The sequence below is a fragment of the Oncorhynchus keta genome, chromosome 26, assembly GCF_023373465.1.
Source record: "Oncorhynchus keta strain PuntledgeMale-10-30-2019 chromosome 26, Oket_V2, whole genome shotgun sequence".
Lineage (NCBI taxonomy): Eukaryota > Metazoa > Chordata > Actinopteri > Salmoniformes > Salmonidae > Oncorhynchus > Oncorhynchus keta.
In genome coordinates, this window is record NC_068446.1 from 3,576,234 (window position 1) to 3,603,794 (window position 27,561).

A 27,561-nucleotide genomic window follows, 5' to 3' on the forward strand; every position below is an offset into this window, starting at 1 on the left:
GGACACTGGGTCCTGCCAAAGCCTCCCAGCCCTGGAGGAATTGTCCCCTAGTCAAAGGGGGCTAAGAGAGAGAGAGCGCATATGCCCCCCTTCACCTCCCTCCCTTATTTAAGCCACATCCCAGCTGTTAACACAGACTCTGATTCAATTACAGTACAGATCTGCAAAGTCCAGACTCCTGTTGTCTATGTGTCTATTGACTCCATGTTAACCTACAACAACAAAAAAAAACGTCTGAATGTACATAGCAAAAACTTTATGGGGTGAAACTGAAAGTGCAAGGAAAATCTAAACCCAGAAAATCTGCTGATACAAAAAGAGATAAAAAATAAATGCAGTTAATTTATGTCGGCTACTGTTCTGTATTCAGAGCATGACAACCATGATGAGGCTGTGAGCTGAAGTTGGTAACTTTGTCTGGGATCAAGGTTCGAAACAAAGGAAGGCCAGCCAGTGCACATGTTTAGCTCTGGCTTGAACTTTGACTTGGTCTTCCTTTACACTACCTCTGCCTTTTAAATTAGCCGCGTGACAAGCCAGCCCTCACCGACTCCTCTTAGCGCATACATTTGGCATGCTTATTAGCTAGCCTCTCTGTCTCGCTCTCTGGCTGGCCTGACTCCACTCAAACCACCAACCCCCATACCCTCTATCTACCACCGCTCTCTGCCCAGCCCTGCCCAGCCCAGGACAACCACCCTTCCTCTCTTTCTCCCTCACGCCACTTCCTCAGCCCATCTGCAACTGCCGCATGCTCGGCAGAGCAAATTTAGGCAGCAAGCAAAAACCTACAATCCACGCTAGTGTTGCCCCTTTTTTAAATGACCCACTCAACTGTTAACTGTGTTCTTTGCTCTGCCTTGCATTCAGATCAAAGCAGGCATCATACGAGGACTCCTATACGGGCCTCTTCCCAATCCCACAATGCATGAGGGCTTCCATGGTCTTCCTCTTTTTATCCGGTGGGAGAAATCCATGAGCAAGTATTTATCTCTTAACGGTCTATTCCCGGAATCTGTATTCATTGGTTGACTAAAGGTGACATGGCAGGAAGATTCTAGAAGCGAACAGATAACCGGTGTTGGCTAATTCAGCCATTTTGATCAGGATAATATCCTTCTGCATGGGAAAGAGGAAAATTGGACATTCACGCAAGTCATTTTCAGGCAGAACAAATACAAATATTTAGCAAATTAAATAGTTTGTCACTGACACTGATAGAAACCAGTGAGGAATTACAGTACTTTAAGCAGAGTGAAACTGGGTTATTGTCTCCTCTTGTGTAGATAATGGCAAAACTGTGTGTGTGTGTGTGTTCCGGAGGTGGTCAGAGTTGTGTGTCTGAACCTGGAAGAGAGGAATGAAGGATTGACCTAAATGCACGTTGGCCTGGATGGTTGGCTGGTTCGTGTGAGGACTCTCCCCTCAGGCAAACTCACATACGGGTGGTATGCTGACTGGAATGCTTTTACTACAAAACAAACACACACACACACACACACACACACACACACACACACACACACACACACACACACACACACACACACACACACACACACACACACACACACACACACACACACACACACACACACACACACACACACACACACACACACACACACACACACACACACACACACACACACACACACACACACACACAGCAAGTGTTTTGATATATGTTAGGGGACAGAGGTTCTGATGCGGTTGGCAGTGTAATGTTACCCGTGATGACGTTGATGTCAGGGTAGGTGTTTTCACAGAGCTCCACTCCTAGGCTGTCCCTCTCGAAGGCCTCCCGCAGCTCCTTCTTTACTGCTGCTGAGCCACACAGACGGTAGAGGCCCACAACCTGCAGAAACACACACAAGCAGGTTGAATACATACACACACACACAACTTGCAAAAACACACACCAAGCTTAAATATTTTCCCAAATATAACCAGGTCATTCACAACCCATTCACACACATACACAATCTGTCTCAATTGGTTCAAGGATTAAAATTTCTCCTTTAACCTGTCCCCTCCCCTTCATCTATACTGATTGAAGTGGATTTAAGAAGTGACATCAATAAGGGACCGTGGCTTTCACCTGGGTTCACCTGGTTAGTCTATGTCATGGAAAGAGCAGGTGTTAGAGCAATGTTTTGTGTATATTCAGCATGACATTCATGTGAGCATTATAATATCACTACAACCCAAAATTAATGTGAAATGCACTCATAAATTAGTCATGACAGCAATTTGTTTAGACTACTTTGCATTTGTCTGGGCTTGCTATCAGTAGCCAGCCATCAGCCATGGGTGGAGCACTGCACCATAGGAGTTGAAATGCTCTCTGGGAATCGTAGTATGCTGTGTAAAATCCATTGTTGTTTCTATGGTGTGTAGACTATATTGCAATATAGAAGCTTCAGAAATTAGTTTCAAAGTTTTTTTAATTTTGTAATGTCATTTTGGATGCTCTGAGTTTTGCATAAGGAAAACTTTTTAATTTTTTGGAAAGAAATTGAATTTAGAAGATATTCTACTTGTTATTTTAGTTCTACAAGTTATTAACATATTGTTTTATGTTTAAAAAAAGAAAGCCCAGTGGTTTTTCTGTGACTTTAGCTCATCAGTTGCTGTGGTATCATTTCGGCGTATCGTTTTGGTATTAAGTAATGTTTCAGTGTCGACTATCTTGATACTTAACCTGGTATCGAAGTCAGAATTCTGGTATCGTGACAACACTAAGCTGGACACAATATCTATAGTTTTTACAGACCTACAGGCTCCAACCACATGTCTATACAGGCTACTAGCCACACTGTTCGTGCCTGAGATCTCTCGGTTCTGTCTAGCATTTCTAAACCTCACTCCCTCACACGAGAGGGAGAAAAATGGGCAGATTAGACAAGGATTTAGCTTTGTGCAAAAAGTAAACAGAAGTCACTGGGCACAATGAACAAGTCCATTGAGAGAAAGCTCTACCTTTAGTTTAGGGTCAGTAGAAGCTCAGAGGAGAGAGCAGAGCAGCAGTCGGTGGTGTGACAGCTGCCAGTGAAGAGGCCTTATCTACTGCACTGCTGAGCAACATACATACACATGTACACACAGGAAATAACGGTCTGTCCTCGTCTTAATTAAAAACAACAGAACGGTTTACTCTGGTGAGTTAGGGACTTTCTGAATGAACCCTGAATGAGCACACACACACACACACACACACACACACACACACACACACACACACTGGTTGGACCCCTAACTAAGCCAATCAGTAGGGAGTGGAACTTCACAGGTTGAAAAAAGATGGTTGCACCTGCACCATTTACAGACTTCTGACCCCTCGTAGCTTCTGATAACAGCTGGCTATTTTTGTCAACATGTCTGGTCGGGATACTGTACTTTCTTAAAGGCATCGGACTCTACTAAACACAAAAAACATGCATTACAGCATCCACACACATTACTCGCTTCTGTGACACCAATCTGCAGTCTTTTCAGAACAGCCACAATCATCCCCAAGTGCCTTAAAAGCTTCAGAGCCCCTCGGGCCATGCATTTGTGGAGACACTGAAACGAGAGTAGTCTCCATCTAGGGATACACATAATTATTTCTAAAGACATGCTATGCTGTTTGTCTGGCTCTCTCTGCCTGCCTCAGTGACAAGTCCTATAAATCCCTGTGTAATCTGGTGTAGATCCCCCTCCTAACCTCTCTCAGCATGGGCCCCTGGGGGACCACGGGGTAAAGATGGCTCCAAACTGCATCTAGTGATACATACTCATATCCCCTTACATAAGCTCTACTATGTCTTCGACATATGTGTGTCTCTTTAAAACAGCAGAGAAAGAGAACAGGAGAGAGAAATGGAGAGAACAAGAGAGAGAAATGGAGAGAGCATGGAGAGAGTGAGAAGGGGAGAGAGAAATAAATGGACTAGTACAAAGAAAACACAGGTAATAAATTAACTTGGCCAGTGGCTAAAACCATTAGCACAACACTGATTGGCCCAAATGCATAGCGACCCCAGTTAGGGACAGTCCCATGGCATGCTCAGTGTCTAGGCCAGACAGCCCCTTTAGAGTAACACGGATAAATGTCCTCTATAAGAACCTGAAGGAAGGTCTACCTATGAGCCTGCTGGTAGCCATATAGTCCCCTTCCCCTACTGAGGGCGAGCCCATGTAGAGCAGTCAGCCAGAGGACTGATAGATGAGCTGTGTTATGTAGTGTAGGAGAGGCCTGGAGAAAGGCCTGATGGAGGTTGCCCACCAAGGACCAGCCACTCAGGGCACCTGCGGCCCGTAGCATCCTCCCTAAGGTGGATGGAATTTCTACGGCAGCAGCCAGACACTTTTACTGCTGGGTGGCATCTCAGCTAATTAGAAGAAACCAGTGCCAAAGGAGAGAGACTAATTAGAGAGTCTCTCTCCCTTGGCACTCGGCATCAAAGAAGCAGTTCTCATATGGTACATGTGTAGCCAGCCTCCCAATACCTCTCTCTCTCTCTCAAGAAGGCCTGTTATGTGATGCATGGTCTAATGTCTGCCACTCAACCAGAATCATCCAGAACTCGCCTCTGGGCATGTTCCTCTCTCACCGAATGCTGAGTAGCCAGGCCACTCACTCAGCTTGCTGGCTGTCACAATATGAAAGCACTGTACTGGATATTCCTTGCCAAAATCAGTAGTTGGCTAACTAAGAAAGTCCAAGGTCTAAATAAGGGTTCTCTGACAGTCCAAGACCTGTGGGCCAAATTTTCATTGTTGGACATAAAAGGCTGTAAAAACATTAAACATTAACACCATGTACTGAACTCACCTGGCAGCCTCTCGTCTCGATCTCCGTGATGCACTTCTCGATGAGCAGGGGCAGCATGAGTCCTGTGTTTTCCCTCACAACCACCCTCCAGGCCTCCACCCCAAACATCTGTGGCTCCCGGTCCCCATTGTAGCCTCCATCCAGGGAGTTCTGCCACTGCTCCATCAGGTTCAGCTTCACGTAGATCAGGCCTCGAGGCTCCAGCTTCACCGCCAGCTGATGACTCCTGGTCACCCTGAAGAGTGCCGGTAACACCACTGTGCCGTAACAGCACACCCGGTTCTTCTTGGGTGTGGGGTCCCAGCTGAACACCACTAGTTTCAGGTGCTGGGCGTTCTCCAGCTCAATGTTGAAGGTGTGGTCCATGTCTAGGAAGGTGGTCCGACAGGTGAGCAGGGCAGTGCGCGCCTTGTTGACCGAGTCCACCTGGATGGCACAGTAGACGTCTCGGGAGTCGAAGCGTGGTGGCTTGAGGTCCTCGGCGCCGTAGAAGTGCAGGCTCATCAGGCCCGAGATGTATTGGGTGCACTTGGGCTGTTCTGTGAAGGCGTAGTGGCGGAACGCGTCAATGTCTAGTTCTGTGCCGTGCAGCCTGGGGTTGCCACTTCCTCCCGTTACTCCTCCTGCTCCTGTTCTCTCTCCTCCTCCAGTGGCTGGGTCTTTCTCCTTCCCCTTGCCTCCCTTGGCCTCTGAGGACCCGTGCTTCCCAGACTTGGTCACCAGTTCTGGGGAGTCCCCGTCACTGAGGTAGCCCCCCTTGCTAGCCGACTTGGAGGTCCCGCTGCTCTTCTTCTTCTTGCTGTAGCTTTGTTGCGTCGACACACTGCTGTCCAGGTGATACCTCGAGATCACATTATGGCTAGCCACCGCCCCCTGCCCACCCCTTGGGGACAACCTGGGAGGAGCTGGGCCTGGTTCTGACCCGTAATTGTTTTTGGGACACTGTGTCCTTGTCTTTAAGATGCTGCTCTCGCTGGCTCCGTTGCAGCTGCTGTTGTTGTTGTTGCTAGGGGTCCCTTTTACGCTGAGCTTGCGGCTGAGTTCTGGAAGCTTCTTCATTTTCATGGAGAGTTTCCTGACAGTGCGTGGAGACTTGATCCTGTCCGGGAATGACCAGTTGAGGGAGCTTCCCTTTTTGGCAGGGTTGAGGCCTGAGGGCGGCGCGAAGTCAGGGATGGCCAGGTCAGGGGCTTCTGCTGCAGGGAAACAACCAGGACAGAGAGAGCGGTAGACGTCATTTTAAACTATGAAAATACACCAAGATAATAGATTACCAAGATAATACACCAAGATAACACTCAACCCCGTGGCACTAAAGAGGGAGATTGGAAAGAATTTATTAAATTCATTTTTTGCCATGTACTTACTGTATGTATACAGTTGAGGTCAGAAGCTTACACACACTTAGGTTGGAGTCAATAAAACTCATTTTTCAACACCTCCACAAATATCTCGTTAACAAACTATAGTTTTGGCAAGTCGGTTAGGACATCTACTTTGTGCATGGCACAAGTAATTTTCCAACAATTGTTTACAGACAGATTATTTCACTTATAATTCACTGTATCACAATTCCAGTGGGTCAGAAGTTTACATACACTAAATTGACTGTGCCTTTAAACAGCTTGGAAAATTCCAGAAAATGATGTCATGGCTTAGAAGCTTTTGATAGGCTAATTGACATCATTTGAGTCAATTGGAGGTGTACCTGGGGATGTAATTTAAGGCCTACCTTCCAACTCAGTGCCTCTTTGCTTGACATCATGGGAAAATCAAAAGAAATCAGCCAAGACCTCAGAAAAAAAAATGGTAGACCTCCACAAGTCTAGTTTTCAAATGCCTGAAGGTACCACGTTCATCTGTACAAACAATAGTACGCAAGTATAAACACCATGGGACCACGCAGCCGTCATACCACTCAGGAAGGAGACGTGTTCTGTCTCCTAGAGATGAACATACTTTGGTGCAAAAAGAGCAAATCAATCCCAGAACAACAGCAAAGGACCTTGTGAAGATGCTGGAGGAAACGGGTACTGAAATATCTATATCCACAGTAAAATAAGTCCTATGAAATAAATCACTACTATTATGCTGACATTTCAAATTCTCAAAATAAAGTGCTGATCCTAACTGACCTAAAACAGGCTATATTTACTAGGATTAAATGTCAGGAATGGTGAAAAACGGAGTTAAAATGAATTTGGCTTAGGTGTATGTAAACTTCTGACTTCAACTGTAAATCAGTGTTTAGCTTTTCACTTTGTGAGCAAAGATTAGACACTTGACATTTAGACAGGGGTTTAAATTAGACTAATATGGGACTAAATTCAATCGCATTACACTGTTGGCAACCACTTGCATACCAGGTCAGACCATGACAAACTTCACCATTGAAAAAAATAGGTCAGCCCTTAGCTAATAATTCATTCTAGTGTTGTGTTTAATTGAATTAAATGCTGGGGAAATTCAAATTAGATTACGCCAGATCTTATTAGCAAAGGTGCACGCAAGCCACGGCTGAAACAAACTGCTTCACAAAGAGGAATGCTTCACTGCCACGGCTGAAACAAACTGCTTCACAAAGAGGAATGCTTCACGGCCACGGCTGAAACAAACTGCTTCACAAAGAGGAATGCTTCACGGCCACGGCTGAAACAAACTGCTTCACAAAGAGGAATGCTTCACGGCGCAAGGCTAACATTACTGAAGGCAGTCTGTTACTCTAGGTGTAGATAATGTATGTCTGGTATGCATCTATAACTTGCCTAACAGGCATATGAACTTACATTCAGGAATGGTAGTCAGAGACAAGACAGAAGCTGTCACGGCCGTCGTTCAAGGAAGACCAAAGCGCAGCGTGGTGAGCGTACATTCTTTGACTTGTTAAGATGTCGCCACAAACAAGAAATAACAAAACACGACCGTGAAGCTTACAAGGGCTATTGTACCCCTAACAAAGACAAATTCCCACAATGACAAAAGGGGAAAAGGCTGCCTAAGTATGATTCCCAATCAGAGACAACGATAGACAGCTGTCCCTGATTGAGAACCATACCCGGCCAAAACAGAGAAATACAAAAACATAGAAAACAGATCATAGAATGCCCACCCAAATCACACCCTGACCAAACCAAATAGAGACATAAAAAGGTTCTATAAGGTCAGGGCGTGACAGTACCCCCGCAAAACCTGAACCTATAGGGGAGGGTCCGGGTGGGCATCTATCCGTGGTGGCGGCTCAGGCTAGCCTCAGGCCAGGCTAACTACAGCTTAGATCAGGGATGGGCAAGTTTGCTGCAATTCTACACATTTTGCCATGGGGCGGAGAGAAATGTTTGCAGTTTTAATTATTATATCTGAGTGAGACGGACTTACAAAATCAATGGGAGCCGCCCGGCCGGTAATTTGACCATGATAACAAGTTCAGATAGCTGGCTGCTAATCTAATTTAGCGATCTAAAAATGTTGACTGACATAACAAGAGAAAAACTGCTGATGCACAACCACATTTCGAAATGGTACCTTCTGTATTCTACTATTCTTCTATGGTATATTGGCGATCACACAATTGAATGTGCATCCTGCCACCTACTAATACGAGATGAAATCAGGATTCCCCAATAAACGGAAATATAAAAAAAACGTACAAAAAAATAAATAAATAAAACAACAGATCTGATCCCTACACGAGCTCAAGGGGAACCTGGGAGGGCGGGTCTTCTGGCGCCAGTACCCCTTGCAAGTCTTTCCTTGAGTCCCAGAAACTTTTCTGCTGCAGCCATAATAATGCCTAGTTCCTTCCACTTTTTTGAGACCTGTGCTGTACAGTTTCTAACTGTGGCAATGAACGCAACGCAAATCCACCTTTTAAACACACAATGGTATCTCTTGTCTGGCAGCAATCAAACTACTATTATAACTCGCAACAAGTTCAGACCCTGAGTTCAAACATTTTATGGGGGATTGATCGGAGGTCCTTCAAAAGTGGGGTCGCGGGTTGCATGCCGGCAGTTGCCCATTCCTGGACCGGATGCTTGAGCCCTTTCAAATGTAAAATAGTGCTTTTCCATTCGCTTTCTAAATGGGATTTACTCCCTTCTTCGTTACCCTCTTCCCTTTCCACGCACTACAGGGAAAATACCTTCAGCTTCAAGGGAGATGATGCCCAAAACATGTAACATGGTGGAAAATGATGGAAAATAAGTATTTGGTCAATAACAAAAGTTTCTCAATACTTTTATATACCCTTTGTTGGCAATGACATAGGTCAAATGTTTTCTGTAAGTCTTCACAAGGTTTTCACACACTGTTGCTGGTATTTTGGCCCATTCCTCCATGCAGATCTCCTCTAGAGCAGTGATGTTTTGGGGCTGTTGCTGGGCAAAACGGACTTTCAACTCCCTCCAAAGATTTTCTATGGGGTTGAGATCTGGAGACTGGCTAGGCCACTCCAGGACCTTGAAATGCTTCTTACGAAGCCACTCCTTCGTTGCCCGGGCAGTGTGTTTGGGATCATTGTCATGCTGAAAGACCCAGCCATGTTTCATCTTCAATGCCCTTGCTGATGGAAGGAGGTTTTCACTCAAAATCTCATGATACATGGCCCCATTCATTCTTTCCTTTACACGGATCAGTCGTCCTGGTCCCTTTGCAGAAAAAAAGCCCCAAAGCATGATGTTTCCACCCCCATGCTTCACAGTAGGTATGGTGTTCTTTGGATGCAACTCAGCATTCTTTGTCCTCCAAACACAACGAGTTGAGTTTTTACCAAAAAGTTATATTTTGGTTTCATCTGACCATATTACATTCTCCCAATCTTCTTCTGGATCATTCAAATGCTCTCTAGCAAACTTCAGATGGGCCTGGACATGTACTGGCTTAAGCAGGGGGACACGTCTGGCACTGCAGGATTTGAGTCCCTGGTGGCGTAGTGTGTTACTGATGGTAGGCTTTGTTACTTTTGTCCCAGCTCTCTGCAGGTCATTCACTAGGTCCCCCCCGTGTGGTTCTGGGATTTTTGCTCACTATAGATAGCGTGTCTCGAGTGAGCCATGTTTCAGTGAAACAAAGAACGTTACAGTCTCTGATGTCTCTCTGGAAGGCAACCCTTGCTCGGATTTCATCTACCTTGTTGTCAAGAGACTGGACATTGGCGAGTAGTATGCTCGGGAGCGGTGCGCGATGTGCCTGTTTACGGAGCCTGACCAGAAGACCGCTCCGTCTGCCCCTTCTACGGCGCCGTTGTTTTTGGGTCACCGGCTGGGATCCGATCCATTGTCCTGGGTGGTAGGCCAAACAGAGGATCCGCTTCGGGAAAGTCATATTCCTGGTCGTAATGTTGGTGAGTTGACGTTGCTCTTATATACAATAGTTCCTCCCGACTGTGTGTAATAAAACCTAAGATTACCTGGGGTAACAATGTAAGAAATAACAAAGAAATGTAAGAAATAACACATAAAAAAAAATACTGCATAGTTTCCTAGGAATTCTAAGCGAGGCGGCTATCTCTGTCAGCGCTGGAAGTACATGCCAAGATTGTAGCGTCATATCCAAGAAGAATCAATGCTGTAATCGCTGCCAAATGTGCTTCAACAAAGTACTGAGTAAAGGGTCTGAATACTTAAGTAAATGTGATATTTCAGTTTTTATAAATTAGCAACATTTCTAAAACCTGTTCTTGCTTTGTCATTATGGGGTATTGTGATATCATTATAGGGTATTGTGATGTCATTATGGGGTATTGTGATGTCATTATAGGGTATTGTGATGTCATTATGGGGTATTGTGATGTCATTATGGGGTATTGTGATGTCATTATGGGGTATTGTGATGTCATTATAGGGTATTGTGATGTCATTATGGGGTATTGTGATGTCATTATAGGGTATCGTGTATAGATTGATGAGGGAAAAAAACTATTTAATACATATTAGAATAAAGCTGAAAAGCAACAAAATGTGTAAAAAGTCAAGGTATCTGAATACTTTCCGAAGGCACGGTATATTGCACAGAACCTAAAACACTCACCAGTGTTTGATTTGGTGCACTGCAGTACTAGTATCTACATTCATGGCCTCCGAAGACAGTCAATAACTAGTACAAGTGAAACAAAAACTTGATTTAATTTCTTCAACATTGTATTACTTTCTGGGCACAATTCTTTCCCAGTTGAAAATAAGACATTAAATCACTTGAAAACAGACGACAATGTGCCTATTCTCTCTTTACAGTTCTGTGTATCATCCCATTTTTCTGTTTTCAAACTGCAAGTTCCTCCACAGTGCTGAGACAAAGGAGTCATTCTATTGGCTAATCACTGAAAGAGAGCAAAGCAGAGGGAGAGAGAGGGAGTCAGAAAGAGGGTGAGAAAAAGAGGCAAGATAAAGTATGAGAGCAATATAGAGAGAGGGAATAGGAGTAAAAGAGAGATGAGAGTAACATTTTTTAGAGAAGATGACAACATCCCCTGCTCTATTTTCAGAGAGGCCTGCTGTGCTATTCTGGTGAGGGATAAAAGCTTTGCCTGCTTTGGTTCGGCTGGCGCCGAGCTGAACTCGGTTAGGCGAACCGAACGAGTGTGCTCCATACTCCCGTAAAAGACCTTCACTTGAAAAAAAGAGACAAAGCAGCAACAGTACTGTTTGTCCGTCATGAGACTCCGCGGCCTGTATACTCTTCCTCAAAATAGTCCGAATTAATCTGAGATACTGTAACTCAAGAAATCTGTCATTCATTTTGACGTGTTTGACAAGCGGACTAAAATGTTTGGTGCAGTATTTCTCAAGTGACAAAATGAGCATGAAAACGAGTCATCTATTGTTGAATGACAGCAAATATATAATTGAAGAACCCCTACTGTTGACCGACGAAAGGGCGTAGACTTTGGCTCCGTAATTCGACCGAAGACCAAAACGAGAAAACCCCGTCACAAAATGGCATCATTATATATGCACGGAATGCTTCTAACTGTTTTTGGATGGGAATCAAGCAGACGCCTTAATTAAGAGGGAGGCAGTGTATGGGCAGAGGAGGAGTAAGAGGGAGGCAAGGAGGGGCCAGAGGAGGAGTAAGAGGCTGTAGAAAAGGGGTATAACATGGGGGAAAGAATAATGCAGGGTGGGTTGCTGCATGCATGGAGAGGTGCAAAGGGGGAGGTATGGAGTATTGGGGGGACAAAGGCACCCCTTGTCCTGAGAATCAGAGGCCTGGCCAGTGAAAAGGGGTGTTCTGACATTCCATAATAAACCACGTTTAGGCTCCCTTCCTTTTCCTCTGGCTGCTGAACATACTTCCCTGTCAGCTCGTGCTTCATCACAACAAACACCAACACAGAGGGGGGCTCTGGAAGAAGTGCCAAACAACATCTCTAAAGTTGGGCCATGTCCCAGATATTGAGGTTTAGGTTTGGCCAAACTCACGACTCACACGTTTGACCAATCAGACTGCGTACCCAAAACGAATCGTTTCATAATTCCCCCCATAATAAAAAAAACGTGTTAAGTGTCTGTTCAAAATCATTGTCTTATTTAAAATCTGTTTTCAGATTAGTACATGATGTGGGAATGTCTTCGGCAATTATCCTAAATCTAATGGTATAAACAGAACCCTCATCCACAACAGCCAACCGGGTCAAATCAGGTGGATATAACATTTACCAAGTATAATAATATTACCTAAAAAAACATTTCAAATGACTACTGTGCTGTTTTCCATAGTTCCCTCACAGCTCTCTTCTGTAGCCATTCACCCTCTGGCAACAGCAGAGACAGAAGGAAAGACACCCTCTACCTGATATTCAGGGGCACTGTTTGATACTTAACATCGTGGGGTCATGTTCATGAGGTCAAAGGGCGAAGGGTTGCACCCGCTGGAACCGGAGCTGAGTGACCAGTGTCACCCCCCCCCCCCTCCATACCCCTCGCCCCCGTACCCTCTGTGACCCCCAGGCCGACCCCAGGCAGCCTGCCACTGACACCTCTCACAAAGAGAAGGAATTTATGGCCCTTGGCTTGATTGCCTGTAACAATGTTCTGGGCCCAGACAGCTGCTAAGAGAGGGAACGGTCTGTTTATTTTCGAAGGACTGTGTGTGTGTGTGCAGGTTTTTTTTCCGGAATAAATATGGGGCTTAGGTGGTGGGCGTGGCCATGGGTGTGGCCAATGGTGCAGTCGCCAACCTAACATTTTAGAGGCCCTCCTGGCCGCAGTGACAATACTAATCTGTTTTAAAGTTTTTCCTGCACTTCTACACATTTTGCCATGTGGTGGAGATACCATGATACAGTTTAATGCACATTTCCTGCACTTCTACACATTTTGCCATGTGGTGGAGATACCATGATACAGTTTAATGCACATTTCCTGCACTTCTACACATTTTGCCATGTGGTGGAGATACCATGATACAGTTTAATGCACATTTCCTGCGTTGCCATCAAAATATATTGTAAATATATGTATTCATAACCCTTGACTTTTTTCCACATTTTCTTGTGTTACAGCCTAAATTTCAAATGGATTAAATTGAGATTTTGTGTCTGGCCTACGCACAATTACCCCATAATGTCAAAGTGGAAAGAGCTCAGGGGAAACAGCTCAGCCACCACCACGAGGCCAATGGTGACTTTAAAACCGTTACAGAGTTCATTGGCTGTGATAGGAGAAAACTGAGGATGTATCAACAACATTATAGTTACTCCACAATACTAACCTAAATGACAGAGTGAAAAGGAGGAAGCCTGTACAGAATAAAAATATTCCAAAACATGCATCCTGTTTGCAATAAGGCACTAAAGTAAAACTGAAAGAAATTAACTTTATGTCCTGAATACAAAGCACTATGTTTGGGGCAAATCCAGCAAAACACATCAGTATGTACCACTCTTCATATTTTCAAGCATGGTGGTGGCTGCATCATGTTATGGGTATGTTTGTCATCGGCAAGGACTAGGGAGTTTTTTAGGATAAAAATAAATGAAATAGCGCTAAGCACAGGCAAAATCCTAGAAGAAAACAGGGTTCAGTATGCTTTCCAAAAGACACTGGGAGACAAAGTCACCTTTCAGCAGGGCAATAACCTAAAACACTAGGCCAAATCTGCACTGGAGTTGCTTATCAAGACGACATTGAATGTTCCTGAGTGGCCTAGTTACAATTTTGACTTAAATCGGCTTGAAAATCTATGGAAAATGGCTGTCTAGCAATGATCAACAACCACCTTGACAGAGCTTGACATTTTTTTTGAAGAAAAATGTGCAAATATTGTACAATCCAGGTGTGCAAAGCTCTTAAACACTTACCCAGAAAGACTCACAACTCAAATCGCTGACAATGGTGACACAGGGTTGTGAATACTTATGTAAATGAGATATTTATGTTTTCCATTTGTCATTTAAGGGGTATTGTGTGTAACACAACAACATGTGGAATAAGTCAAGGGGTATGAATACTCCCTGAAGCCACTGTATACACTGAACAAAAACAAATGCAACAATTTTAGAGATTTTACCGAGTTACAGTTCAAATGAGGTAAATCAGTCAATTGAAATGAATTCATTAAGCTCTAATCTATGGAGTTCACATGATTGGGAATAAAGATATGCATCTGTTGAGCACAGATACCTGAAAAAAAGGTAGGAGCATGGATGAGAAACCAGTGATCTGATGTGACCACAATTTTTCTCGTGCATCTCCTTTGCATAGAATTGACCAGGCTGTTGATTGTGGTCTGTGGAATGTTTTCCCACTCCTCTTCTATGGCTGTGCGAAGTTGCTGGATATTGGTGGGAACTGGAACACGCTGTCGTACACGTCAATCAAGAATATCCGAAACATGCTCAGTGGGTGACATGTCTGCAGGCCATGGAAGAACTGGGACATTTTCAGTTACAAGGAATTGTTTACAGATCCTTGCGACATGGGGCCATGCATTATCATGCTGAAACATGAGGTGATGGTGGCGGACGAATTGGCACGACATTGGGCCTCAGGATCTCGTCCCGCCATCTCTGTCCATTCAAATTACCATCAATAAAATGCAATTGTGTTCGTTGTCCGTAGCTTCTGCTGGCCCATACCATAACCCCACCTCCACCATGGGGCACTAAGTTCACAATGTTAACGTCAGCAAACCACTCACAGAACGCCATACATGGTGTCTGCCATCTGCCCTGTACAGTTGAAATAGGGATTCATCCGTGAAGAGCACACTTCTCCAGCATGCCAGCGGCCGCCAAAGGTGAGCATTTGCCCACTGAAGTCGGTTTACGATACCAAACTGCAGTCAAGGCAAGACCCTGGTGAGGACGACGAGCACGCAGATGTGCTTCCCTGAGACAGTTCCTGACAGTTTATGCAGAAGTTATTTGGTTGTGCAAACCCACAGTTTAATCAGCTGTCTGGGTGGCTGGTCTCAGACGATCCCGCAGGTGAAGAAGCAGGATGTGGAGGCTGGCGTGATTACACGTGGTCTAGGCTGTGAGGCTGGTTGGACATACTGCCTAATTCCCTAAAATGACGATGGAAGAGGCTTATGGTAGATAAATTAACATTCAATCTTCTGGCAACAGCTCCGGTAGACATTCCTGCAGTCATTATGCAAATTGCCTACTCCCTTGAGACATCTGTGGCATTGTGTTGTATGACAAAACTGCACATTTTAGAGTGGCCGTTTATTGTTTCCCAGCACAAGGTGCACCTGCGTAATGATCATGCTGTTAAATCAGCTTCCTGATATGCCACACGTGTCATGTGGATGGATTATCTTGGCAAAGGAGAAATGCACACTAACAGGGATGTAAACAAAATGTGTGTGCAACATTTTAGAGAAATAAGCTTTTTGTGGGTCTGGAAAATATCTGAGATGTTTTTTATTTCAGCTCATAAAACATGGAACACATTACATCGTATTTTTGCTCAGAGTCATTCAAACTTTTTTCAACCAAGTTATCTCTCAGTACTGGTAATATATCTTATCGTTACTCAGTACTGGTACCCGTGTATATATCCAAGTTATCGTTACTCAGTACTCCCCGTTATATCCAAGTTATCGTTACTCAGTACTGGTACCCCGTATATATCCAAGTTATTACTCAGTACTGGTACCCCGTGTTATTCCAAGCTACTGGTACCCCGTGTATATATCCAAGTTATCGTTACTCAGTACTGGTACCCCGTCCAAGTTATCGTTACTCAGTACTGGTACCCCGTGTATATATCCAAGTTATCGTTACTCAGTACTGGTACCCCGTGTATATATCCAAGTTATCGTTACTCAGTACTGGTACCCGTATATATATCCAAGTTACTGGTACCCCGTTCAAATCTTACTCAGTACTGGTACCCCGTTATATATCCAACGTTACAGTACTGGTACCCCGTGTATATATCAAATGTCTTACTGGTACCCCGTAACAAGTTATCGTTACTCATAGTTTTGTCCAAGCACTCAGTCGGTACCGGACATCTACTTTGTGCATGACAAGTAATTTTTCCAACAATTGTTTACAGACAGATTATTTCACTGTATCACAAACCCTTTGGCATGAACGCCAAGCATCACGTTTGGAGGAAACCTTGCGCCATCCAAACCCTATGGTGAAGCATGGTGGTAGCAGCATCATGGTGAAGCATGGTGGTAGCAGCATCATGCTGTGGGGATGTTTTTCAGAGGCAGGGAGTGTGAGACTAGTCAGGATCAAGGCAAAGATGAATGGAGCAGAGAGATCAGAGCACGCAGGACCTCAGACTGGGGTGAAGGTTCACCTTTCAATAGGACAACAACCCTAAGCACACAGCCAAGACGACGCAGGAGTGGCTTCGGGACAAGTCTCAATGTCCTTGAGTGGTTCAGCCAGAGTCCGGACTTGAACCCGGTCGAACATCTCTGGAGAGACCTGAAAATAGCTGTGCAGCGACGCTCCCCATCCAACCTGACAGAGCTTGAGAGGATCTGCAGAGAAGAATGGGAGAAACTCCCCATCCAACCTGACAGAGCTTGAGAGGATCTGCAGAGAAGAATTGGAGAAACTCCCCATCCAATCTGACAGAGCTTGAGAGGATCTGCAGAGAAGAATGGGAGAAACTCCCCATCCAACCTGACAGAGCTTGAGAGGATCTGCAGAGAAGAATTGGAGAAACTCCCCATCCAACCTGACAGAGCTTGAGAGGATCTGCAGAGAAGAATTGGAGAAACTCCCCATCCAATCTGACAGAGCTTGAGAGGATCTGCAGAGAAGAATTGGAGAAACTCCAATTAGGAAAATAATCGTTTGTCACAGCAGGAAAATAATCCTACAGCAAAATGTGAATTACTATGTGGATTATAGTTAAATGGACATTTTTTGTATGGGTTGATACATTTTCCATTAGGGCAAATCAATTCTGACATTTTTAAGTGGAAATTTCAAAACTTTAGAAGCCTTTTTAAACCTTGAACACACAAGTTTGCATTTCCCACTGTGCATGAAAGTTCTCAGCAACAGAAGAGGGATCAAATTAAGATCCAACATCTGTATATAAGGAATAGGATGCCATTTGGGATGCAGCGAGAGACTCTACTGTATTGGTGGCACCATATTCCCTATATATTGCACTACTTTTGACCAAAGGGTGCCAATTGGGATGCAACAATAGCCAGGCATGCAGGCAGTCTCTTCCTGGTCTCATTTGCACAGCAACATGGCTACCTGCCAACGCAGCTTGTCCTGCTCTCTATGTAGGCTAAGGAAGCTACTACAACAGGAATTTAATCTCAGCCCAGACCTCCTCTGTATCTCCAGCAACAGTAGTGTGTACATACGTGCATGCACAAGTGTATTTGTGTGTGTGTTCGTCTATTTTCAAAATTCATGAAATTATCATTAATTTACTACAGTACTGCACTTTTGCTGACTGATCCAATCAAAACAACCATAAAAATAGAGCTGACCACATATGACCCCATCGGTCCAACTACCAGATTCCCGTCCAGGCGCTAAGGGAACACTTTGCCTCTAAATGTGCTCTATAGTCCATCAATCATTATCCTCTATACAAACACAGCATTCAGCAAAGAGTCTAAGGGTGTATCCGGTTAGGAAAACGAACCAACCAGCTGGACAGACCGAGAGATAAAGGGTCTTGTGTTGGAGTGGGTCATTCTAATCTAACGTGCACGAATACATTATTCAACAGACATTATTTCGGGCCAATACAAAGCGTTATCCATTTTTAGCCAGCTGTAATAAAGTAGCTTCTGTCCTCTTCATAGGTTTGGCACAAAGTGAAGAAGGGATATTGAGACTTTATAGGAGGAAGAGGAGGAAGAGGAGTGTGAAAGGATGTAGGCATCACAAAAACCTGGAAGAGGAGGACATCATGGTTCCTCTCTATCCCTCTTTTATTCTAATCTAGGCCTTCTTTTACAGGCTGCATGGGGACGAATCTGGCATTACTGAAAGCAGTGACCCTACTACTCCACTCCCCTGTCTTTCCCTGCTCCTCTGTTTACATACCCTGTGACCCGTGGTAGATTGAGTGACAGGTCTCCATTACTCCCTGCGGGGAGAGGAGTGGAAAAACCACATGACCAAATAGTCCAGTCAGTCAATCACAGATAGGAGGCGAAGAACACAGCACATTAGACATGTCTTTTTAAATAAAGTCCTCAACCTCCCCACATCACTCACCAACCAGCTAGTAGCACACCCTGCTTAAATCAGGGACACATATGATGCATTGTCCTCCTGCAAACCCAAAACACAACCTGTCACCCTGCCACTCCCTTCTGTTAGTGTCACATTTAGATGGAGCAGTCAGCTCCAGATACATCCCAAAGGATTATGGGAGTATTTACCACTTTACAGAGACCTGGCCACGTTAATCAGAGCTAGGGTTGCAAAGCTACCGGTAATTTACCAAGTTATTGGAATCTTCAGTAATTTTGGCAATTAACAGGAAATATGGCAATCTATGGTAACTTTGTTTATTTACACTTGAATAACTTTAAAAAAAATGTATTCATACAGTGCCTTCATAAAGTATTCACACCCCTTGACTTTTTATTGTGTTACAAAGTGGGATTAAAATAATGTAATTTTTCGTCAACGATCAACAAAATACTCTGATGTCAGTGTAAGAAAAACTCTTAACATTCGTAAACAACTAATTAAAAATAAAACACATATCTTCTTCTTGTCATAGATTTAAGCAGATTTAAGTCAAAACTGTAACTCGGCCACTCAGGAACATTCACTGTCTTCATGGTAAGCAGCTCCAGTGTAGATTTGGCCTTGTGTTTTAGGTTATTGTCCTGCTGAAAGGTGAATTAATCTCCCAGTGTCTGGTGGAAAGCAGAATAAACCAGGTTTTCCTCATGAATTTCGCCTGTTCTTAGCTCCATTCTGTTTCTTTTTATCCTGAAAAACTCCCCAGTCCTTCATGATTACAGGAATACCAATAACATGATGCAGCTCCACTATACTTGAAAATATGAGGAGTGGTGCTCAGTAATGTGTTGCATTAGATTTGCCCCAAACATAACACTTTGTATTCAGGACTAAAAGTGAATTGCTTTGACAGGTTTTTTGCAGTTTAAATTGAGTGCCTTGTTGCAAACAGGGTGCATGTTTTTATTCTATACAGGCTTCCTTCTTTTCGCTTTGTCATTTAGGTTAGTATTGTGGCGCAACTACAATAGTGTTCATCCATCCTCAGGTTTCTTCTATCACAGCCATTAAACTGTGTAACTGTTTTAAAGTCACCATTGGCCTCATGGTGAAATCACTGGGCGGTTTCCTTCCTCTCCAGCAACTGAGTTAGGATAGATGGCAGTGCCTTTCTATTGACAGGGTGTATTGATACACCACCAAAAGAGTCATTAATAACTGCACCAGGCTCAAAGGGATATTCAATGTCTACTTTTTTTTTTACCCATCTACCAATAGGTGTCCTTCTTTACGAGGCATTGGAAACCTCCCTGGTCTTTTGTATGTGTGTACAGAGGTGAGGTAGTCATTCAAAACTACTTAGAAACACTATCATTGCACAGAGAGTGAGTCCATGCAACTTATTGTGTCTTGTTGACCATTTGGTTCAAGAGAAAATAGCCTAATTAATGGCTTTATTTTCAATTAACTCAAAACTCTTCCACCTATAGATTTTTCCCCCCACATCTACCACCAGTTTGACGTCAAAACATAGACAACATATTTATCAATCAATCAAATGTAGTTATAAAGCCCTTCTTACATCAGCTGATGTCAAAGTGCTGTACAGAAAAGCAGCCGAAAATCCCAAACAGCAAGCAATACAGGTGTTGAAGCACGGTGGCTCGAAAAGGCCAGAACCTAGGAAGAAACCTAGAGAGGAACCAGGCTATGAGGGGTGGCCAGTCCTCTTCTGGCTGTGCCGGGTAGAGAGGAACCAGGCTATGAGGGGTGGCCAGTCCTCTTCTGGCTGTGCCGGGTGGAGATTATAACAGAACATGGCCAAGATGTTCAAATGTTCATAGATGACCAGCAGGGTCAAACAATAATACATCACAGTGGTTGTAGAGGGTGCAACAGGTCAGCACCTCAGGAGTAAACGTCAGTTGGCTTTTCATAGCCGATCATTCAGAGTATCTCTACCGCTCCTGCTGTCTCTAGAGAGTTGAAAACAGGTCTGGGACACAGGTCAGGGTTCCATAGCCGCAGAACAGTTGAAACTGGAGCAGCAGCACGATCAGATGGACTGGGGACAGCAGGGAATCATCACAAGGCTTGACACACATATCTATATCATGCTGAAACCCTCATATTTACAATCATGTTTTACAGCTTTGTAATTCTGTTTTAATAACTGCATAAATTGTACATGTGATAAGGTCACAGAGGGCCAGAAATCATTACAGACAACTGTGATAATCTGAAGCACCCCAAAAGGTCAGCACGTGGTGTCACTGAGAGACGGAATTTGGCTGTTGTCCCATTAGCCGAGCTGTTTGCAATCCATCCTTCAAGCCTTGTGTTGTGTCACTCACTCTCACAAAGAAAGGTTCAGAGAGAATGTCCCCTCAGAACACATTGTTTTGGAAGGAATGTCACAAAGACTATGGTCTTGTAAACGTTGGAGATGTAGGCTGAGGGAAAACCAAACAACCCCCTCCCCGCCAAAGGAAAGTGTTAAACAAATATGAGATTTGAAGTAGCCACCCTTTGCCTTGACAGCTTTGCACACTCTTGACATTCTCTCAACCAGCTTCATGAGATAGTCACCTGGAATGCACTTCGATTAACAGGTGTGCCTTGTTAAAAGTTAATTTGTGGAATTTCTTCCCTTCTTAATGCGTTTGAGCCAATAAGTTGTGTTGTGACAAGGTATGGGGGTATACAGAAGATAGGCCTATTTGGTAAAAGACCAAGTCCATATTAAAGGCAAGAACAGCTCAAATAAGCAAAGAGAAATGACAGTCCATTATTACTTTCAGACATGGTCAGTCACTCTGGAAAATGTTTATACATTTGAAAGTTTCTTCAAGTGCAGTCGCAAAAAAACATCAAGTGCTATGATGAAACTGGCTCTCATGAAGACCGCCACAGGAAAGGAAGACCCAGAGTTACCTCTGCTGCAGAAGATAAGTTCATTAGAGTTAGCAGCCTCAGAAATTACAGCCCAAATAAATGCTTCAGAGTTCAAGTAACATCAACTGTTCAGAGGAGACTGCGTGAATCAGGCCTTCATGGTCAAATAGCTGTAAAGAAACCACTACTAAACGACACCAATAATAATAATAAGAAAATGATTGACAATACATTTTACATGCTGTTGTGCAAATGGAATAGACAACAGGTTGAAATTATAGGCAATTAGCAAGACACCCCCAATAAAGGAGTGGTTCTGCAGGTGGTGACCACAGACCAGTTCCTATGCTTCCTGGCTGATGTTTGGTCACTTTTGAATGCTGGCGGTGCTTTCACTCTAGTGGTAGCATGAGACGGAGTCTCCAACCCACACAAGTGGCTCAGGTAGTGCAGCTCATCACAGGTGGGGGTTGAGCTAACATCCCAAAACTGTGCAGGACGTTTGGCATTTGCCAGAGAACACCAAGATTGGCAAATTCGCCACTGGCGCCCTGTGCTCTTCACAGATGAAAGCAGGTTCACACTGAGCACATGTGACAGACATGACAGAGTCTGGAGACGCCGTGGAGAACGTTCTGCTGCCTGCAACATCCTCCAGCATGACCGGTTTGGCGGTGGGTCAGTCATGGTGTGGGATGGCATTTCTTTGGGGGGCCGCACAGCCCTCCATGTGCTCGCCAGAGGTAGCCTGACTGCCATTAGGTACCGAGATGAGATCCTCAGACCCCTTGTGAGACCATATGCTGGTGCGGTTGGCCCTGGGTTCCTCCTCATGCAAGACAATGCTAGACCTCATGTGGCTAGAGTGTGTCAGCAGTGCCTGCAAGAGGAAGGCATTGATGCTATGGACTGGCCCGTTCCCCAGACCTGAATCCAATTGAGCACATCTGGGACATCATGTCTTGCTCCATCCACCAACGCCACGAGGCACCACAGACTGTCCAGGAGTTGGCGGATGCTTTAGTCCAGGTCTGGGAGGAGATCCCTCAGGAGACCATCCGCCACCTCATCAGGAGCATGCCCGGACGTTGTAGGGAGGTCATACAGGCATGTGGAGGCCACACACACTACTGAGCCTCATGTTGACTTGTTTTAAGGACATTACATCAAAGTTGGATCAGCCTGTAGTGTGGTTTTCCACTTTAATTTTGAGTGTGACTCCAAATCCAGACCTCCATAGGTTGATAAATTTGATTTCCATTGATAATTTGTGATTTTGTTGTCAGCACATTCAACTATGTAAAGAAAAAAGTATTTAATAATAATATTTTATTCATTCAGATCTAGGATGTGTTATTTTAGTGTTCCCTTTATTTTTTTGAGCAGTGTATATTATCAAAATCTGTTTTTTGGCAGAAATGCCTTAACAAAAGTGTATGCCATCTGTAAATACGAATACAATTGTTAGATTATGAACATAGTTGGTTTAGCATATTGTGTCTATAAAATGAGCTGCTCGTTATGCGTAGATAATCCTTTCTACTGCATTTTTTAAAAAACATAACGTTAGCCATGGAGAACTGCAAATATGTTGCTACTGCTCTCAATAACATTGCTGCCCTGAATTTATAAGTCGCTATGGACAAAGGTCAGAGGGGAAAAGTTGTGATGGACTACTTTCTGGAGGACGATCGTGCCATGCGGACTCTCTCTGAATCAGACAATGAGGAAATCCCTGATTTAGGTAAAGACATCTTTTGTGGTTTGAACCTATTTGGTTAACTTTCGCTAGCTATGACAATGGGTGTGCATTGCAAGTTAAATCTTGCTGTTAGCTAGCCAGCTGAAGTTTGATGGCTGGCTTGCTAGCTAACATGGTTCATACACAATCTCAGAATGCCATTTCACATCTATTGTATAATAATGCTCAAATATTTGTATATGGAGTTCGTCTTTCAGCATCAGAAGAACACACCTGACTCTCCTCTACCAGTCATACAAGGAGAATGGTCTAATGTCTCCCATCAAAAAGAGAGCTGGCCCAAGCAAGCACTGATTACAACTGAAGCACTTGTAGCAAGTGGTGAACTTCAACAACTACACAGAGGATAATGCAATTGCATTACCAGAGGTATGTGTAGTTGGGCTCTCTTCCTTCAGGAATCTGTGGAGAAAAGTGCTGCCCCACATCTCAAGCACTAAGCCCAGTACAGACCTGTGCTTGCAGTGCCAGAGGTTTAACTATCAGGTATTCAGATCTGCTAGAAACTGTTGAGTCAGCCAAGCTGAGGAAGCAAGAGCAGCATCTCCTGCTTGTTCAGAGTGAGTGGTCTGTCTACCAGAAGATGGTCGTTGACTGCAATACCACCTGTCAAGACCTGCAGTTGTCTCTGGGGCCCCTACTGAACCAGCAAACAAAGACATCAGGATGCATTACAGCTATGATTTTGCCCAACAAGTAACATTTCCTCCTTTATACTGATTAATTGGAACTACCCACCCCAGATTCTGGAAAATTGTCATCAACTACACTAATTAGCATAGCGCAACGGCCAAATAATCTTACTAGAAAATATTAATATTCATGAAATCACAAGTGAAATATAGCGAAACCCAGCTTAGCCTTTTGTTAATCACCCTGTCGTCTCAGATTTTGAAATTATGCTTTACAGCGAAAGCAAGACAAGCGTTTGTGTAAGTTTATCGATAGCCTAGAATAGCATTATGTCCAGCTAGCAGCAGGAAGCTTGGTCACGAAAATCAGAAAAGCAATCAAATTAACAGTTTACCTTTGATCTTCTGATGTTTTCACTGACGAGACTTCCAATTAGACAGCAAATGGTCCTTTTGTTCAATAAAGATTATTTTTATACCCAAAATACCTCCATTTGTTTGTCACGTTATGTTGAGAAATCCACCGGAAATAGCGGTCACGAAAACGGCAATTTTTTTCTCCAAATTATATCCATAATATCGACAGAAACATGGCAAACGTTTTTTATAATCAATCCTCAAGGTGTTTTTCAAATATCTATTCGATAATATATCAACCAGGACAATTGGCTTTTCAGTAGGAGCGAGAGGAAAAATGACTACCTCTGTCTTTTACGCAAGAATCACTCTGCGAGGCCTCAGCTGGCCACTTGCGCAACGTAGTCATTTACGCTAATTCTTCAACATAAAGGCGTGAAACTATGTCAAAATGCTAATGATAAATGCATAGTCATCTAGCAAAGGCAGCAGCGCAATCATCAACTACATGCACCATTTCTTCACCAACTACGGAGTTTTTGGAAAGACGTGTGGACCTGAATTGTGATAACTGCAGTGGCCAAAACAATAACAAGTTTGTGCTCTGGTATTGTGCCTGAGTAAACATCATGTAATATTCATAAAATGTTTTAATCTGGAAACTTTCTGTTCACCTGGAACTTTCCCTTATTGTAGTCTACTGCCACTCTTAGTCTTAATTATTACTACACTACTCACTGTTTAGCACACGACGTTACATTTGAATCCTTAAAAATATGGGTGGGGCTGGCTTAAGAGGGTGAGGACAATAGGTAGCCCTAGAATTCTTATCGAGCGTGTTCTTTACCTGTAGCCGTGGCTCTGCTGGAAAGGGTTGGCCACTCCTGAGGTTTGCACGCGGGCAGCATCTGCCTTTGCAGATGTAGAGACGGCCCCATGCAACGCATGGCAATCCCCTGCTGACTCCGCTCTCCACCTCCGCCACCCATGCTCTCCCCCACACCCTCCAGGTTAGGGCTGCATCCCTCCAGGGCCCGCAGGACCCCAACCTCCTCTCCCCTGCTGGGCCTCCTCTGGGTCTGGTGGACGTGAGGATCGTGGGGCTGTGTCTGGACCATCAGCCTGACCTGGGGGGTGGGAGTGGGTCTGTGGCTGTGGCTGTGGTGCAGCTCTGGTTCCTCATCCTCGGGGATGGGGTTGTACCAGATCTCCCCCTCATCGTCCGCATCATTCTCCTCAGTCGGTTCCACACACCTGGAACGAGGCGCCACACAGGCGTGGCCCATTCTAACGAGGGGCAGGTGTAGGTGGAATGGGTGGGATAGGGTTGGCCCGGGAGGGTTTAGGTTCTCTGGGGAGGGGCTAAGAGGGGAGAGTGGAGCTTTTCCGTGTCCATTGTATTCCTCTGCTCCCAGAAGGTACTGGGGTTCGTCTGTGGCGTGACACGGCCTCCCAGAGCTCTGCTGGAGCCAGTTACGTTTCTTGGAGACGGTGATGGTGTTGAGCGGGGGTCTCCATAGCGACGTCTCGACAGCCTTGCCCCCGCCCACATCAAGGGCGTTGGAGAAGGAGGAGTGGTCATTTTCTATCAGAGCTGCAGAGAGAGCGAGAGAGAGAGAGAGAGAGAGAGAGAGACATGTGTCAGACTGTAGAGCAGGAGAGACTGAGGCTGCATCTGAAATGGCATCCCATTGTCTGGTCAAAAGTAGTGCACTATGTAGAGAAAAGGGTGCCATTTTGGACGCATTCTAACACTAGTATCTCACGCGACCATCTGTTTACCTGTGCCTCTTCATACAGGAGCCCTAACACACAAAGAGACATCCAGGCAACTATCACTGTGGAAATTGTGGAGGCTGTTTTATAACCCTTATCACCACCTGTTGAATCATAGCCTCCCACTTGTTTCCTAAACCCAACATTTGATTAAATGATTCTATTTGCTTTGGGAGGATAACATTGTGTCTTTTCTCTTTCACACTCAACCACAAACACACTATTCGAAAACCAAACACGCCATCTCTCCTCACGGCTGTATTTCCCTTCTGACAGTCAGAATGAAATGGGTGTTTTGTCAATATCCTCTTCTGTTCTATATTTTGCCCAAACAAATGTTTTAATTACGACGCTACAGGCCCTGTACCGTACTGGCACATTTCGCTCCAATGACTTCCCATCTCGGAAATGTCTGCTTGGGGAATGTGCAAGCTCAAACCGAACAGGCGATTACAAAGGGAGACGGGAATAGAGTGAGACCCCCTCAAACACTCTACACTCCTCAAACAGAGCAGAAAGAAAATCAGAAAAAACCCCGCCGCCATGACAGCTGTGAAAATAGAAGAACGAGGGATCAAGAGGAGGAGATGGAGGGATGAGAATCATGACAGCTGTGAAAATAGAAGAGCGAGGGATCAAGAGGAGGAGATGGAGGGATGAGAATCATGACAGCTGTGAAAATAGAAGAGCGAGGGATCAAGAGGAGGAGATGGAGGGATGAGAATCATGACAGCTGTGAAAATAGAAGAGCGAGGGATCAAGAGGAGGAGATGGAGGGATGAGAATCATGACAGCTGTGAAAATAGAAGAACGAGGGATCAAGAGGAGGAGATGGAGGGATGAGAATCATGACAGCTGTGAAAATAGAAGAGTGAGGGATCAAGAGGAGATGGAGGGATGAGAATCATGACAGCTGTGAAAATAGAAGAACGGGGATCAAGAGGAGGAGATGGAGGGATGAGAATCATGACAGCTGTGAAAATAGAAGAGCGAGGGATCAAGAGGAGGAGATGGAGGGATGAGAATCATGACAGCTGTGAAAATAGAAGAGCGAGGGATCAAGAGGAGGAGATGGAGGGATGAGAATCATGACAGCTGTGAAAATAGAAGAGTGAGGGATCAAGAGGAGATGGAGGGATGAGAATCATGACAGCTGTGAAAATAGAAGAACGGGGATCAAGAGGAGGAGATGGAGGGATGAGAATCATGACAGCTGTGAAAATAGAAGAGCGAGGGATCAAGAGGAGGAGATGGAGGGATGAGAATCATGACAGCTGTGAAAATAGAAGAGTGAGGGATCAAGAGGAGGAGATGGAGGGATGAGAATCATGACAGCTGTGAAAATAGAAGAGCGAGGGATCAAGAGGAGGAGATGGAGGGATGAGAATCATGACAGCTGTGAAAATAGAAGAGCGAGGGATCAAGAGGAGGAGATGGAGGGATGAGAATCATGACAGCTGTGAAAATAGAAGAGTGAGGGATCAAGAGGAGGAGATGGAGGTTTGAGAATCATGACAGCTGTGAAAATAGAAGAGCGAGGGATCAAGAGGAGGAGATGGAGGGATGAGAATCATGACAGCTGTGAAAATAGAAGAGCGAGGGATCAAGAGGAGGAGATGGAGGGATGAGAATCATGACAGCTGTGAAAATAGAAGAGCGAGGGATCAAGAGGAGA

At 44.5% G+C, this 27,561-nt stretch overlaps 1 protein-coding gene across 4 annotated transcripts in view; it reads right to left on the reverse strand.

Annotated features, from left to right (window-relative positions):
* Positions 1-27,561, reverse strand: part of LOC118358615 (rho GTPase-activating protein SYDE2-like) — an 82,867-nt gene that overhangs the window by 30,806 nt on the left and 24,500 nt on the right. For 2 of the 4 annotated variants that reach the window (XM_052480067.1, XM_052480065.1), the window contains exons 2-4: positions 24,958-25,704; positions 4,820-6,015; positions 1,732-1,858 (exon numbers count right to left, since the gene is read on the reverse strand). In XM_052480067.1, the coding sequence (XP_052336027.1) occupies positions 1,732-1,858; positions 4,820-6,015; positions 24,958-25,704 (2,070 nt within the window). The remainder of the gene's footprint in view (positions 1-1,731; positions 1,859-4,819; positions 6,016-24,957; positions 25,705-27,561) is intronic. The other 2 variants (XM_052480068.1, XM_052480066.1) reach the window with 2 other exon arrangements.